The 17,629-nt window shown below is 37.4% G+C and overlaps 1 protein-coding gene across 4 annotated transcripts in view; it reads right to left on the bottom strand.

Annotated features, from left to right (window-relative positions):
• Positions 1-724: 724 nt before the first annotated feature.
• Positions 725-17,629, bottom strand: part of SLC1A3 (solute carrier family 1 member 3) — a 62,608-nt gene continuing 45,703 nt past the window's right edge. For 2 of the 4 annotated variants that reach the window (XM_054398220.1, XM_054398223.1), the window contains 6 exons: positions 16,731-16,773; positions 8,794-9,089; positions 7,024-7,257; positions 3,654-3,848; positions 2,151-2,285; positions 725-929 (listed from right to left, as the gene is read on the bottom strand). In XM_054398220.1, the coding sequence (XP_054254195.1) occupies positions 725-929; positions 2,151-2,285; positions 3,654-3,848; positions 7,024-7,257; positions 8,794-9,089; positions 16,731-16,773 (1,108 nt within the window). The remainder of the gene's footprint in view (positions 930-2,150; positions 2,286-3,653; positions 3,849-7,023; positions 7,258-8,793; positions 9,090-16,730; positions 16,774-17,629) is intronic. The other 2 variants (XM_054398222.1, XM_054398224.1) reach the window with 2 other exon arrangements.

The following is a 17,629-nucleotide window of genomic DNA, read 5'->3' as shown; positions in this document are numbered from 1 at the left end:
AAGTGAGAGCTGACTAGGCTAAGTTTTTGTCAAGATCAGCTGAGGCTAATGCAAAAAACTGTGTCTAAATAAAAACTTCCTTGCAAATATTTTAATTCAGCTGATAAAAGTGCTGATTTTCAGTATTTTTTTTGCTTTATTTATGTATTTCCCCCCATTTTATCCTTTCAGTTAATGTCTTTTATATTGTCCTGCTAGTATTTGAGCAGTGATATTACACTAGAGGAAAAAAAAACAAAACTTCAGATAAAAAAAAGTAAAATTCATGTTAATTTATTTAGTTAGATGCAGTTAGCAAGTTAGAACTATTGATTCTGTGTTTGTAGATTTTATGAATTTTGCAACCAGTATTTAAAATAATAAAACCATTCTCAAGCTGTTATCTGGTTTTACTTTCCAGTTCATTAAAACAAAACAAAAAAAAGAAAAGAAGAGGGAAAAAAAAAGACTAAGTTCACAGGACTGAGCAATCTCTATTTTTATCCTCAGTTAACACATGTCTAGCAGGACCAATGTTGTTGCCTGTTAATTTATTTTAAGTGGGATGCCAACATATACCACGATCACTGCTAATAGGGAAATTCAAATTTTCATTTATCCTTTTCTGTGTTGGCATAAAACAAGAAATCAATGAATAAGTGAACTTGGGCAATTCAAGATATAAATGGCTGGAAGAAGTGTGTGTTTTCCACACTTGTAGTGTTGGACTTGTGCATTCTTTACCTTACATCTTGGTTTCACTATCTAATGGTTTCTCACTCTCATTTTCTTGTGAGATCAGTTGGTATGGTTTCTTCATTTCATTCTCCTCTATCACAGAATTACCCATTTCAGCATCCCTGTTCTTCAGCTCATGCCGTGATAAATGTTCAACAATTCCTGCTCCAATAGAGTCTCCCAAGACATTAGTTGTGGTACGGAGACGATCCCTAAGGAGAAATCACAAATTAGCCTTGATTTCACCACTTGTTCAGAGAAGCATTGCAACTAGCTGTTGAAGTGGCCTTTAAAGAGCTACTAGATGATTCCGTTCTTTAATATATATTTATATATTTGAACTGCTAATGCCATGATTTCTTCTACAGTAACTGACAAGTAAATTAATATTTGGAGTCACAAAATGTTGCAATACTCTTGACAACTTCATGGCAATAAAGAACTGTGTGATGAGGACAGCAAAGGGACTGCATGGGAAATGTTTCTCAGAGGTATTTCTATCCTCCGGTGGTTTATGGTTATACTCTCTCACCACGTAAGCCAATGAGCATCTACCTTGTTAAGGTCATTTGTCATAAACTATGTTCTGTAATTCAGGGCAGAACTGTAGTGAAATAATTAAAATTAATCTGCAACAATTCATCCTTGGAGGGCTCTGTCCAAAAGACTTAGGAGGCAGCTTGATGAGCAGTGACTGGTAGTGCTACTTGGCAAGTGTTCACCTGCATAAGGCTGTGGGCATATGGTTGGATAATCTCTTCTCGCAGAGATCATTTGAGAAGACTGAAGTGTAAAAGCCTCTGGAAACTATAATTAACAGACATTAGCAAAATAGAGGTCAGAGGAAATCTGCCTTTGATTTAGATCCTGGACCTAGCTAGTCTTCTACAGAGGAAGAGAAATACTGTGGGGCAATACATTGTGGTGGCTGGATAGGAGTTACACAACTGTTTTTCATTTCAGTGTCCATAGGGTAAACTCATTAAACTTTCCTAGATTATATAGCCAGTGGGGCTACAATGAACTGTGTTGGGTGTGAACCAACTCCAAGTGTGATTGAGTGATTAATGGAAAGGTTTTCATATCATCCTACCAAGAAAAAAACAAAAAAGAAAAAAAAAAGAAAGAAAGATTTAAGCAATTATTTGCTAAGTTAATGACAGTTTGTCTGAAAGTTACCTTAGTACCCTGGGGATCCAGGGTTTTAAGTAACTCTTTCTCATGCAAGAACCATCGTTAAGTAAAACACCTCATCATCTGCTCTGAGAAAACACCTTAATCACAAAAAACTGTAACTCTTTTCAACACTTCTTTCCCACTGCCTTCCACAGCAAAAGAATTACACTACTCACTGCAGCATTACAAAACTTTCCCTGACTATTGCACTTCTAAATATGGCCTAAGCTCTTAGTGACTCCATAAAAAATACTTACAAGAACCAGTCCACTGCAATGATAAGAGTGATATCATCTGTAGGCAAACCTACTGATGTAAGCACAATGACCATAGTGACCAGTCCAGCTTGAGGAATGCCTGCAGCCCCAATACTGGCAGCTGTAGCCGTGATGCTGTGCAAAGACATGATAAAAAGCAATTAATTTTCCTCCATAATAAGCTCTCCTTCTCATCTGGCAAATATTAAAAACAGATAAAAGGTAAGATGGCATTTGTTTAGTAGTAAACAAAAGGATGAGCTCAGTTCCTCATCTAACCACTCCATAGATGCAGGGGATATGGATCTTAATCTAAAACCTATACCCAGAACTCTTGAAACACAATTTTATTAGCCAGACAAGAATATTACAGCTATGTGCCCCCACTCATTGAACAAACTCACTCCACAAGCTCAAACATGCTAAAAGAAAAGCTGAGGAGGTAATTTTGTACTGACAGATTTAATGCAAGAACTTTTGTTCTCTGTCCATCTCACTACATCTTCATGCAAGGTGAAATATCTGTCCTCCAGCAGTTGGCGTTCTGCCATCAGAAAACAGAAATATGCCAGAAGCCCTGAATCATACACTCTAGTAACTTGAAAGAACTATGCTTATTCACACCTGGTTTAGAAAGAATTTGTTTTGTACTAATGAATGTGAAACTATTGCCTTGGAGCATGAGGATGAAGTTTTGACTTCTGTTGATACAGAATTAAGCTGGTGTTTTTTATCAAGAGAGTCAATTCTTCCTGAAAGTCATAGAGCATAGAACTGTCCACAGTTCACCATATTTGCACTTTCAGTGTTCCTGTGTGACAAATATCCTGTCCTACAGTGTCCCCCTCTCCTCTTGCTGACATCTTTTGCTTCTGCAAATGTACCCATCACTTTTTTATCTCAAACTGATTGAGTGATATAATTAATTTAATGTAAATCAATTATCATTGAGAGATGCTTAATGAGTCTTTTGCTGTTCTATTTCAAACAGGATGGCTTGCTTGATTGGACACATGCCTATGTTCTCCACCTCCAGCATCTGGTGTACTAAGAGGTACTACTGTTCCTTACACAACTTGCTCTACTTGTACACTAAGACCATCTGGCCAAGGAAAACACAATCTCTGCTACCATTAACTCTTTCACACTTTTATGGTGCTACTTTTGGTACACACATTATAAACTTCCTAGTACTGATTGTAAGTCTATAGGTCCTAACTCATACACGAATTCTTAAAAAAGAAAATTTAAAAATCATGAAAAACTGCATTAAATGCCATGATAGGTGTGTCATGTTGCAGTTTTTTAAAGGTCTCTCTAATGGAGGACATGTGCAGGGGTGGTCTCTTCTATGCAGAAGATGTAAATCATTACAGTTTTTCAGCTGTTGTAGCAACTCTTGTTTTTAGCTCTAAATGCTTTTGTTTGATCCCACACATAACAGCAAGAAATGGTCACCACAAAGATGCTTATATTAGATGTAAGTAATAATGACTTCTGTACCTGATGGTGATAATCTGCCCAAAGTTCAGATCAAAGTTGTTAACCTGTGCAATGAAAATGGCAGCCAAAGCCTCATATAAAGCAGTTCCATCCATATTGATTGTAGCACCAACTGGGAGCACGAATCTTGTAACTCGTTTGTCCACACCGTTTATTTCTTCTAGACACTTAAAGGTCACAGGTAGTGTTGCAGAACTGTGACAAAAAGAAAGAAGGTAACATACGACATAAATTTTACAAAGAGGAAATGTCCTCCATTACGATGACATGAGAGATTGTTCTGTCTTAATATCTACCGGGAGACCTTTTAAAAAATGCAAGTGATGAATTTAAACAGTTCTAAGGATGCAGGTTCTTCTAATGCTCTTGGCATCTTTTTCCAATGGTTAATTACTGTTTTGCTCAATGTTGTCCTTATTCTGAGTGTGTCTAACTTCAGTATTTTGTCATGAAGACAAAGCAGAAGAATGTTTTAAAATTCCTACTTCTCACTTTATATGTCATGGACTTATGACTGAGTCATCCGTAATCATTGCTTTCCTGAAGTTGTACAAGAGAAGCTACTCAAGCCTTTGGTAAACAGTATGCTTTCTCTTATTTATGTTATGTTTGCTCTGGAAAGGACATTTGGATGGACAGTATTTTACCATTTGTGGTTTGACACCAGGAGGCAGCTAAGCACCACATAGATAATTGCTTACTTACCCCGATGATATTACTGGGACAGACAAAGAGGAAAGAAATAGTCAAATCAAGGAAATACATGGGTTAAGATTGCAATAAAGAAGTTTAATGAGTGAAGGACAAGTGGAAGAAGAGAGGAAGAAAACAGAACAAGAGATGCAAAGGTGATCACTTTGCACTCCTCTGCAGATAAACCAATACCCAGCCAGTTGATCAGTGTTGTCTTGGTTACAAATCTAAAACATGACACCCTATACACTATTAAAGGAAGTTAACTCTGTCCCATCCAGACCCTGTAGACCACTTAATCTTGTGTTGCTACATTCAGATATAATAGCCCAGGAGCAGCCTGGGCTATTTGTTTTTAGAGATTGATGACTACATCTGATCTTTTGACAGATTTCTAATACCAAGCAATTCAGATTGCACTGTCTCAGTGACCTCTTCATTGCTACCTACTTAACAGACCTTCATGGCTTTGAAAAGTATATCAATACTGATAAAATAAAATACTGATAGAATATAAAGAAGGGCCATGGAAGATTGTGCTAGCAAAATCTCTTTGATGACTGTCAACTTAGAGTTAGATTTTAAAAAACTTTCAAGCTCACAGTATAGTATGCTCTCTTGCATCAGTCTATGTTCTTACTGAGAATCTGGAATGTCTCATAGAAACTGGAATTTATACTTTTAACACTTTTAGTGATACCTGCCAAAATTGCAGTTTCGTTTTATCTTCTCTTAAACACTGTTGACTGGTGTTAGTTCTATGATCTCCTTTTAAAATTCAAATTCCCTTTTAGGCATTCCACAGATTTGCAAAGATTGACAACAAAATGTCAAATACAAGATTACTAATTGTCTCTCTCTACTCACTAATACACTATCATATATCTTAAGCCTTCAAGCTTTCTTGGTGATACAGAAGATTAATCAGATTCTACACTAATGGTCATAGCAGCTTCTCTTCCAGATCCTCCAAATAATCCCAAAGCCCAAAGGCTTGAATTTAGTAATACAGAATGAAAGGTCCTTTATGAAAAGTCACATGGTTTAGAACTGTATATTTGATTACAACAATGGTGCCTTTAATCATAGACGCAAGGAGGATTTTTATATTTATCACTGTCTGTCAAGGGCTTTGAGCACAGAACATCAGCTGCCAATGAAAGCTCTCTCTCAAGCTCTCTCAGAACCCCCTCTGACCTCAGGGCAAATCATACCTGATGAATTTGCTGGCCTTTTATGATGGAGTTACAGCATCAGTGGATAAGAGCAACTGATGTTATCTACCTGGACTTGCATATGGCATTTGACATTGTCCTACATGACATCCTGGACATTAAATCAGAAAAACATGGACTAGAGGGATGGACCACTTGCTGGATAAGGAACTGGTTGGGTGATCACACTCAGAGAGTTTTGGTCAATGGCTCAATGTCCAGCTGGAGACAAGTCATGGGACCAGTGATCTTTAACATCTTTGTCAGCAATATGGACTGTGGAATTGAATTCACCTTCCTCAAGTTTGTAGATGACACCAAGCTTTGTGGTGCAGCAGACATGCTGGAGGGAAGGGATGCCATCCAGAGGTGACTGGACGGGCTGGAGTGATGGGCCCATGCCAACCTCATGAAGTTCAACACAGCCAAGTGTAGAGTCCAGCACCTAGGTCAGGACAATCCTAAGTACAAATATAGGCTGGGTAGAGAATGGACAGAAAGCAGTCTTGAGGAGGCTGTCCAGTACCTAAAAGAGGCCTACAAGAAAGCCAGGAAGGGACTTTTTACAAGGGCTTGTAGTGCTAGGATGAGGGGGAATGTCTTCAAGATGGAAGAGAGTAGAATTAGACTGGATATTAGTAAGAGACTCTTCACAGTAAGGGTGCCCAGGGAAGCTGTGGATGCTTCCTCCCTGGAAGTGTTCAAAGCCAGGTTGGACTGGGTCTTAAGTGACCTAGTCTAGTGGAAGGTGTCCCTGCCCATGGTGGAAGGGTTGTAACTAGATGATCTTTAAGGTCCTTTCTAACCCAAACCATTCTATGATTCCTTTGTGCTGCCCAATTTTGCCATGCATGTTCTTTGCCAGCTGCATCCTTTACCAGCAAACTGTTACAAAATACTTAAAAATCACAAACACCAAGGCTAATCAAAGTCGTAAGGGTTCCAGCCATACAGTCTGCATCATCAAACAAACTAATTCAATCCCTTTTGGGGATTCTTATAGAAAATAGAGTTCCAGTCAATATAATCACAGAATCATTAAGGTTGGGAAAGACCTCTAAGGTCATTAAGTTCAACCCTCCACTCCACACTCACATGACCACTAAACCATGCCCTGAAGTACCACATCTACACATTTTCTGAACATCTCCAAGAAGGGTGACTCCATCATCTCTCTGGGCAACTTGCTCCAACATCTGACCACTCTTTCAGTAACTTTTTTTCCCTATTTTCCAATCTAAACCTCCTCTGGCATAACTTCAGGCCATTTTCTCTTGTCCTATTACTAGTTACTTGAGATGATTATAATAATTATCCCTATTGAAGAGTAGCAACATTTCAGGAATAGAAACAAAGTACTCAAATGATATCTGAATATAGAATTAACCAGTTACAGTAGGCAAAATAATTTCTCGGACCAATAATATTATAAAAAAATATGGTTTAAGATACTGTTATAATACCTGGAAGATGTTCCCAAAGCTGTGACTAATGCCTGGATTAAGCCTCCAATAAATACCCAAGGGTTTTTACGAGTGAGCAGGAAGTAGAGAAGAGGTAGGACAATAACAGCATGAATTAGCAAACCGATGATAACCGTTACAGTATACATGGCAAGCTGACCACCAATCACACCCATATCTTCCATCTCAACAATTTTCCCAGCAATTAAGAACAGGATTCCAAGAGGAGCATACCTATAATAATAATAACAATAAAAAAAAAATCAGTATTGTACTGTTCAAAGCAGAAATCCACTTTCCTATCCATGCCTTTTGTGTTTATATGCATGCATGAATGTAAGATTTCATTGTTAAAATGACTGTCATTATTCAGAAGTAGTTCAAGAGTTTAATTCTCAACAGTTCAACCTGGATTAAACCACAGTGAATGTTTCTAAAAGGCTCAGTTGGATTCAGGATCTTGTAAGGATTTCAAGATGCACAGCACGCCTTTCAGACATGAAGGGAGATGAGCTCCTTTTAGGAATCCAGGTGTCATCTAAAAGCTTGTTTAGCCAATTCGACTGTAATTCTGTCTGGATGAATGAAGGCTCAACTGACATTATTGTAGAATATGACAAATGCCCAGTTCTATTATCTTGCTTGTGTTGTGTCCTATGCTGTTGGGCAGGAATCCACACAGAAGGTTGATAATTTTTTGTAATTTCAAGCTGCCATGGCACTTATCCAGTGGGGCACGAATCCATCAGTATGATAAGGTCAGTTGCCCTGTGGCGCAGGAACAAGGCTGGCATGATCTGCTTTTTCCTATCGGTAAGCACAGCTACAGATTAACAAAGAACTAATGCTGAGCATAAAAGCCTTATTTCTATAAACATCCACTTGTCTTTTCACATAAACCCACCACAGAACGAAATGTATCCAGCATATCTCAACTACATGTTAAGCCATCAAATTAATACGAAAAATTTCAGAAAATGGTTCTCATCCGCTGCTCTATCATCTTAAGTGTCCTTGTAAAGACAGAAAAAATATTTTTGCTTTGCATAGATGTTTCCTGGTAAACCAGAATTTTATTCCAGGAAAAATATATACTTTTTAGTTTTGTATGCAGGACTCCAATGTGTGTGTGCTCTTACACAGGATTTTGGAGTTGATTTGCCTGTCTTCCGTAGTGTAGAAGGCAAAAAGACATAATTTCTTTTTCATAATTAACCTTCCACCTGACAAATAATGAACCTTCATTGTTGGAAGAGACTTCATACCTAAAGTTTGAGGAAAAAGGTATTGATTTTGTTTACCTGTTTAACACAATAAACAAAATAGGAAAATTATATGTATGTGAATGCGGTGCAGTGAAAATATGAGGACACACACATACACTATGCAACTGCAGGAACCAGCTTGTGCTGGAAACCAGCAACAAGGTCTTGCTATGTAGAATTAAGCTTGTGGGAGAGATTTTCAGTTTCCTCTATAGAAGTCAGATTAGGATATAAGGAAACTGATAGCATGAAGATGTAGGATGGCTTTGTAAAACTCAGTTCTGCCACAGACGCTGGTTTTCCTCGTGCAAAAAGCTAAACACATGGGAAGAGCAGGTGTGTTTGTACAAGTTGTTGACACACAGAATCACAGTTCTTGGGTTCACTCATGAAAAAAGCTTATTGTTCAGCTTCCTGCCAAACACACTCCTGCTGTCCAGGGCCTGACTGAGATGAAAAAATAATGTTAGCAATTTAAAATGGAAGTTATCAAAGAGGCACTTACCACATGATTAGAGCTACCAATCTCATGATAGCCTCATTAAGGCTATCAAAGAAGTCTTTTAATGCCTGACCTTGCTCCTTCATGCTTCCAATCACCAGGCCAAAGCTTATTGAGAAAACCACCAAGCCAAGGGCATTCACTCCATTTACAGAACCTGGAACAGGAACTAGTTCCTCTTTCATTCGAGTGAGGGTTTCCATTGCTTCAGACACATTGCTTATTATGGAAGCCACTGTGGATGTGCCATTGGATGGAATGTCTACTTTAAACATTCTCTTTTCATAGTTAGTTTTGAACTGTTGAAACAAAAATAAAAGAGTACAGAAATTCTGTAATAACAGCAAACAAAGGTAAAAACCATACATCAAATTATTGATTATTACTGTATATGCAATACTTGTTGATAAAATACACTGTTTTGAAAACCTAAATTTCCTGAAAGCAACAGAAGTCCATATTAACTGCAAGTACTAAATCATCTTTATATTCCAGAACTCATTTTCTCATAGATGTCAACATTAAAAGTGAAGATCTGTCATGCTCATGAGTTTTGTGATAAAAATTGTTGTTTATTAATTTGCAATTTATTTTAATTTTTCTCAACAACGTACTTTCAATAGTTAAGTGAGTAGATCAGGTTTTGGCTAATGAAAATATTTTCCTGTGTTTCAAATTAGAAAAAATTAGACTGAAAATAGCTTAAATATAATATACTTTTTCACCCCGCTATGGCAAAGCCATTAGTTTTCTGTGCTTTGAAGGAACAAATCACCACATTTCTTAATTAAGAAATACAATACTAGGTTGGAAAGGACCTTAGTATCACCTGGTCCAACCTTTCTTGGCAAAACCACAGTCTAGACAAGATGGCCCAGAACTCTGTCCAGATGAATCATTAAAGGGTCCACTGCTGGGGACTCCACCACTTCCCTGGGAGGTTATTTTAATGGCTGATTGTTCTTGTGAAAAAATTTCCACTTGTATCTAATCAAAATCTCCTCAGGAGTAATGTGTACCCATTTCCCACCTTCCTCTTCCCCCCTTCACTCCTTGTAAAAAGGGAGTGCCCATCTTCTTTGTAGCCACCTTTCAAATAAAGGTGATGGGGTTTATCTAAGCCTTCTTTTCTCAATGCTGAACAAACACATTTCTTTCAGCCTTTTCTCATATGTCAGCTTCCCAGTCCTCTGATCATCTTTGTGATGATCCTCTCATCACCTCTGGACTCTATTCACATCTTTTTTGTATGGTGGGTGCTGAAACCGAACACAGTATTCTAGCTGTGGCCTGACACACACTGAGCAGAACAGAGTAATTACTTTATCCCTGCTGGTGATGCCCTTGCAGACGTAACACAGCATCCTGCTGTCTTTCTTTGCTGCAATACACACTGTACACTTCTATGGAGCTTGTTGTCCACCAGGATCTCCAGGTTGAGATGAGTTACACCCCAGCCATGTACTTCCTAGCCTGTGCTGAACTCCTCAATTACGTTTTTCCAGATGAAAGACCTTACACTTGTCCTTGTTGAACTTCCTAAGGTGAATGAGTATCAGCATCTATCCGCACTGACCTAATTTTCCATTACTTTCTACACTTGAAGAGGTTCATGCACTCCTTCCACATATTTTCCTGAAAGCAGTAAGCCTTTCAGAATTTCTAATAGAATTTGCTTAAAAGAGTTTTATAGGAAGTTTCTGAATACATGTAGCAGAGAAAATCTCCATGAAAGACATATTCTTGAATAAAATGAACTTCTTAAAACTTGGGATGTAGTTAGAGGAGACAGCTGAGTTGTTCTGCTGGCTTACACAGAAAAGGCCTGTTTCACACCCCACTCACATCCAACCTGTGATAATTTCTCCCCTATATCAGTTCTAGTTTGATCTTTCAGTATGCCAATGCTACTTTTTAAATTTGCAGAAAACTTACCAAGAAAAAAAAAAAAAGAAAAGGTGTTAATTTGTGGTTAAAGGCTTTGGAGGTGAATCAGCTCACCAACTGATTATGTCAGAAAAGGCAAAACTCACTTAAGACTGGAACTACACAGCCAGGGAGGGAGGGATAGGATTGCCTCTTTAAGTAATAGAAAGGTGTTAGAGTGGAAACAGATGTTTTCTAGAAGTTCTCACTAAAGAGTTTTTAATTCAATCCTGACAGAAATGTTAAAATACTGCCTACTGCTATACATCAAACACTTCTAATTTCTGTTTTTACTAGGTACAGGTATGACAATTGTGCTTTGTATGTGTTTTTATTACTGTTTTTCAATTGGAAAAAATATGCTGTACTTGTGGGCATACAGATTAGACATAAAAAAGAAAGTTGTTCAATGTGGATTAAATTTAAAGCCTGATTTCCTACTGAAATTCCTATTAATTTCCTATTTTCCCTAGACAGATCATAAACGATTTTGTTGTGATTCTCCTCTATTACCCTCAGGTACTGCTCTCATTCCTGCTTGTCTGACTCGATCAAAACCAACACATGACATGGCTCTCATTGCTAGATGTGCTCTCCCTGGCAGGCTGGCTGCTGCCTGTTGAAACAGGCTGCAAGCTAAGTGATAAATTGCTTTTGTTTCAGTGCCAGCACAGTTTTGATTTGTCTGAGAATTGCCTCCCCATGTCTAGTTAGGTTGGAACTGTCCATTGGCTCAAATGTTCTGACAAGGGTCTGAGAAGTTTGGCAGCTACAGGGAAGAAAGCACCATCACATGAATTTTCTGTATTTTTCAAAAACACAGTCAGAAATAATTTTAGGTTGTAATAAGCATATTTCTTCTTATTACTACTTTTTTTCCTGATTCTGGAATTCCATCTCAGCAGGAAGACACCTTTAATTTTTAAGTAGTTAAGTCTCTTTAGGAGTGTGATGGTCTAGACAACATTGCTAGAGTCCTGTTATTACTGCGGATATTTGGTGCACTTTACCTCCAGGTTATCTTTCTTAGTAAATTTTAGTTGCAATATATTAATAATTTTTCTTTAAGTTCATGTACAGAGAACAAATTATAAGCAAGGGAAATATTATTTGGAACATGCTAATAGTAACAGCTTTCTGGGAACAACCCTATCTGAAAGTAAAATATAAAAATAGTGGCATTTCTTGACTTTTTAAAAAGGTGTGATTCAAATAAACAACTTTAATTTTAATTAATGTATCTATGAAATATGCTATATAATTATTGCATAATATAATGAATTGTTTATATTTAAAATTATTTTAGTTTAATTTTAAAATTATTTTAGTTACATTAGTAGTGTCAGACACCCACAGCCATTTGCCTGGAACATATTGCATGACATTTTAAGAAGCAACATTATAACATGGCAGTAGAACAATCTATTGGTTAACTTGCAGACAAGGTGATTGTATGGGTAACTGCTCTGAAAACTCATAATTTGCTGTCAGTACAATGAGATATTATAACTAAGGTTGTCTGTGTCTGTGTGGTGATGTACATTCTAGTGAATGCTGCTTTTAGCAAAAACTTTAAGTTAAATGCAAGCCTAAAAGATGAAAATAAGTTAAATCGAGGTGGTGATATTCCATCTTCCTAATTTTTTCTCTCCTTTCAATATGGATACATGTGGCAGCATTCTAAACTGTCTGCAGAAGAGCTGATGACACAGAAATATCTTAGCTAGTCAAAACTATTATAAGAAATAGACACAATATATTGGTTAGTATAGCTGGGTGTGTGATTAGCACTTCCAATACCCTTGATAAGGATGAATTCAGGAGAGACTATTTAATTAAAAATAACTCAGAAGAAATTTAGTTGTCAGATGCACTTTTCCAGTTCTTTAAGCTTCAGCTGGCATCAAATTCCACCTATTCTCAAGAGAATGACCCTCCTCAAATTGCTAAACTGATTCTGTTCTCTTGTGTTTCTTTGGTCTTTTAATACATCCTGGGAGCACAGAACAAAGAATAAGCAGCTAAAAAGCAGTACTTGCCTAAGAAGCAGACTGCGTGTGACTGCTTAGCCCCTGGCTAGATAAGGCCAGAGCTGAAAGAAAATTCAAAGATTTCTTCAGATATTCCTAAACTGGGGGTGAATATAGTGTTATAGAGAAAGTTTTGAGTAAAACAATCTATTTTTAGAAGTATTTATCTACAGTCAGGCTTTTCAGATTCTCCTCTTACTGATAAAAATTATAAAAGCCTCCTTAAGTGCCTAGTGAAGGTAGCAGCGCATGTCATAGAGAAATAACTAGCATTGAAAAGCATGCTGTTTGGGATAACAGCCAGCCATTTCCAGTGAGCCCTGTGTTTTTAATTGAAGAAGGTACTGACAGAGGATAAAATGCCAAAGGACTGCAGTCTTTTACAGGAAGAGAGGGAGTAACTAGAGAAGAACAGAGTAAAGCTAAAGCGCAGCATTGTCTGGATTACTCTTCTTCACTTGATCTTAACTTGCCCCCATAGACTTTCCTGGGGCATGGGGCTGAATGCCACCAACTAAGCCTGAAGTTGTTCTGTAAGTTCTCAGATGAAAAGTTTGAATGAAAGGATCTCCTCAGCTTTTCTGTGATTTCTCTTTCTTTTCTACAGGGCCTACTTCTGGCTGCTAGTAACCACAAAGGGGGTCCTTTTTTGGAGGGAAAGGGTGTTTCATTTCACCACTTCTCTTGGGTTTTGGGAAGAAAGTGTTCAAAGGAGGAGAAGGAGCAGCAAGAGTAAACAGCTTTGTTTGCCTCAGACTTGCTGGGAAAAAACAAGAAATGGAATCCAAAGGACCAGAAAACTGAATGAGGAACAGAAGCAAATTTAGGCAGATCCTTCCTAAATAAATCCTAAGGTCCCAGTCTTCCTTCATGACTCTTCTCCCACCAGCAATTCTACAAATGCTTTCCCATCTCCATCTAGAATCCCTGCACACTTCTCCACATAAGTCCCATTTCACTTTGCAGGAGAGCAATTCCACATCCAGAGAAGTAACTTTATTTCATGAAAATTAATTGTGTGAAGGAAAGTAAGATTTTCCTTGTCTTCGTGTTAGAAAATCTGATTAACAGTGGTCACTGAGGTTAAAAACTTTGGCCCTGTGCCTTAGTGGAACTACTTTGGGAAGTGCTTGCTATCGATGCAGAATGTCAGAGGTTCAAAACTTGCTGTGAGTACTAACATTAGAGGACCCATTTGCTGGAAATGGCGACAAGGAAAGAAAAACCTTCCAGTGGGTTCTAGTACACATCTCTTGTCAGCAAAGAAACCTGCCTAAGGATGCTAAAAGACAGAAAACAAGCATCTAATATATCAGATGATGTGACTTGAATGTGGAGTGCATGCACCAGTGTTGGTTTCCAGGTGTGCAAAGCTGTGGATCAGTATTACATCTTGGAATATCGACAACTGTGACAGGAGAGCTTGGGCCAGCAAACACTGCTCTCGGATGTTTCAGAACCAGATTGGTGCCAGATGTTTGATAACCCTTCTTCATAAATCTTCTAAGAAACATGAAAAACCTGACAAACTTTTGAAAAGGAAGTTATTATGTCAGGTGTAAAAAATCACCTGGATACCTATGAATCTTACACATACTTGTTTCTTCTGTAAAATATTTTTAATTTAACAAATCTGCCACAACAATATAGTTTGTACCAAAAAAACCTAGGTTTGAGTACCAGTTGAAAGCACCCTCACTAAGTTTGCCCAAGACACCAAATTGGGTGGGAGTGTTGATCTGTTGGAGGGTAGGAAAGCTCTCCAGAGGGGGCCAGGCTCTTTTCAGTGGTTCACAGTGATAAGACAAGAACAATGGGTTCAAACTACAACATAGAAGATTTCACCTCAACATGAGGAGAAACAGTGAGGGTGACAGAGCACTAGACCAGGTTCTCCAGGGGGGTTGTGGAGTCTCCTTCTCTGGAGACTTTCAAAACCCACCTGGATGCATTCCTGTGTGGACTACCCTAAGTGATCCTGCTCTGGCAGGGGGGTTGGACCTGATGATCTCTTGAGGTCCCTTCCAACCTCTGATATACTGTGATACTGTGATACTGTGACCTGGTCAGGCCCTGGACAGACTTTATTTCCTCTCTTGGGAGTTTTGTCACCTAATATATTCTAGAGCTGAATTAGAGGGGGTTAAATTAATTTATTTTTCTTTCTGATGATAACATTCTGTCTCAAAGTAGAAACTGCTGTTAATCTCTAGATATTGGTTTGATAAGTGATGAAGGAGACAGCCAAGCATGCCAGTGTCTGCAAGAGCCAATTCACTTTCTTGTTGTGTACTGGTACTACAGTGTGCCAAGGACATATCACCTTCTTTGGCATTTGTTACCTATCTTGACACAAAGTGCTTGACTTTTCTTGCCATCCATAAATGTCATTGTCTGCATCTTACAGCAACATAATTCATAAAAATATCAACTGAGATATTCTCAGTCCTTCAGCAACTTCTTTTGCTTTGCAAATTACAGTTCTTACAATAATCTTATTCCCTGCTCAAATATTCTCTCATATTAAAAGCTTTGTTTTACAATATAAAAAACCAATTAAAACAAACAAAACAACCCACCCCCAAAAAATAACAAAAAGAACATCCACCACGAAAAAATAAAACAAACCAAAACCCAACAAAAAGAGCAAACCTATGGATGAAAGATGGAAGGTTATTATGGTACAATCTATATTCCTGAAAATTGTGTTTATATTTAAATTTTTTAAAATGTATTTTTCATTTTCATTCACTATGAAGTCTTTAGTGTTTCCTTCAAAGTACTTATATCCTTCAGCACAACCAAGATCAAGCTAATGGATTATTAACTGCTTAAATAAATTCCCAAATACTTTTGCAATTGCAATTTGAAAGGCAGTGATTTCTTTATCAGTTAGAGATAATAACTTCCCAACTTATTAAATTTATTAAAAATACTTGCTGCTAGATCTGTAACTTTATTCCCTAATTCTTTCATTGAGATAAAAATTATATCATTCCCTGACTTTATTACATTAAATTATTTGAACTTAATTCATAGGTTAGATACAGACTTCTGTATTTCCATGCTGCTCTTCTGCATCTCTGTCCTGAGTTCATCATCAGCATCCTTGCTGAAAATGAAGGCACAGCATTTGTTGGTTTTGGACCTGGATCTAGTTCTTCTTTAATCTTGACCAGATCTTTAATCCAGAAAGTCACTGTTTTTTATTGGTTTCTGTTTATATAAGTAAAGAAAATGTTACTGTGTCTTTTCTATTCTTCTGCAAGATGTAACTCAGCTGGACTTTGAAAAGTTTCTACTTTATCCTCTTGCTTCTTAACCTCTGCATTTCAGCTTCTTTTATTGCTGCAGCAATAACTGGTAAATAGTATCAGTTCAAGATTGTCTGTGGGGTCAGCGTGAAGCAATTTGATTATAAATAAACACATAATAGGTTTCACTCAATCTATAATGTCCTTTCAAAAAAAGGGAATGTAACTAGTGACTTTTTTTTTAATCTGTAAAACAGTTAGGGTTAAGACCAGGCTGATGATGGAGGAAAATGACACAGAAAAAGCATTCCTATGTGCTCCCTGATTTGATTTTGTTACTGATGCCTCTTGAATTTTTTCCAGTCTTTGTACAGATGATTCATATCCCAGTATCAACCAATTGAATATCACCCTGGTTTTGAAAAGCAACTGCTGTATTGACTTTGCTGAAGCTCACTGTAGGCTTTCAAATTTGATTTTTTGAAAAAATTTACTTTTTTATGTGTTTCACCAGCTGTGTTTTCTTCTCAAAGCAACACTTGAGATAGTATAATTGGAAGGAAAGCATGGGTTTGGTTGGTTTCATTTGGGGTTTTTTAGACAACTGGCAGCATACAAAATATTTGTTTCTGTTTTAAGTGCAAATGTGAGATATTCCTGAAGAAAACACTGTTACATATCAGTTTGTTACTTTGTTATGTTTTAATTGGAAATAAGGAAACAATTTTACCTGTTTAAAGCAAGCTTCCACTAGGTTTGGAGGGAACATATTTCTGTGAAAAAGAAAGAAAATAACATGAGAAGTAATAAGACTCTTTTAATGTCTTAAGTAGGGGCACACCTAATAAAAGACGTGGCCAGATAATTTTCAAAAGAATCCTAAGGCAAACACGTAGTTAAGTATACAGTGAGTAGAGCTTTGCATATAGAATTGGCCTGGTTAGCTTTATCAGGAAAAATTGCAGTAGGGTTGGATAGATCCTGGCAATTGAAATCTTTGTATCCAATATTACATAGCAGGTTTGGTTATGGAGCAGCATATTAGCTAAACGATCCAATGAACAAAGCTCTGTGGGTCATTGCTGACTTTGAGTTTTATATTAATTAATGCATTCTGAGTCTGGATTAATAAAGAAGTTATTAATATTTAATGCATTTCAACTTCTCAAACACTTTTTTGCAGTCATGTGGCCTAGTACATCATGACGTTTATCACTTGATTTAGATTGTCATGATCAAGAAAAAAATTAATCCTGAAATTTGTGTATTCTTTAATATTAACACATGCACATATAATTACATATGTATGTGTATACTTGTTTGTTTATTTTTTTCCAGAATGGTGACATTTCTGAGGGAATTAGAAGCAGCCTAACTGAATAAATCTTGAGGAATCTGAGTGCAAACCTCTTCATGGGTCTTTCTGAAGTCCCCCTTCCTGGCAGCATGAATCTTGGAGGCCTTTCTCCATGTCTCTGGCTTCTCCAAATGGGTTAGTGGAACACAAAATTTTGGTGGCTTTACCTGTGGAAAAGCTCCCGAGTTCACAACCTCAGCTTCCCTACTCCCTGGAATACATCTGTGACAAATTAGCTCTATAAAAGAGGCATTGCAAAGTCTCTGAGCAAG

This window comes from Indicator indicator, chromosome Z, assembly GCF_027791375.1.
Source record: "Indicator indicator isolate 239-I01 chromosome Z, UM_Iind_1.1, whole genome shotgun sequence".
In the NCBI taxonomy this organism is placed as follows: Eukaryota; Metazoa; Chordata; class Aves; order Piciformes; family Indicatoridae; genus Indicator; species Indicator indicator.
This window is presented reverse-complemented; position numbering and strand designations above follow the sequence as displayed.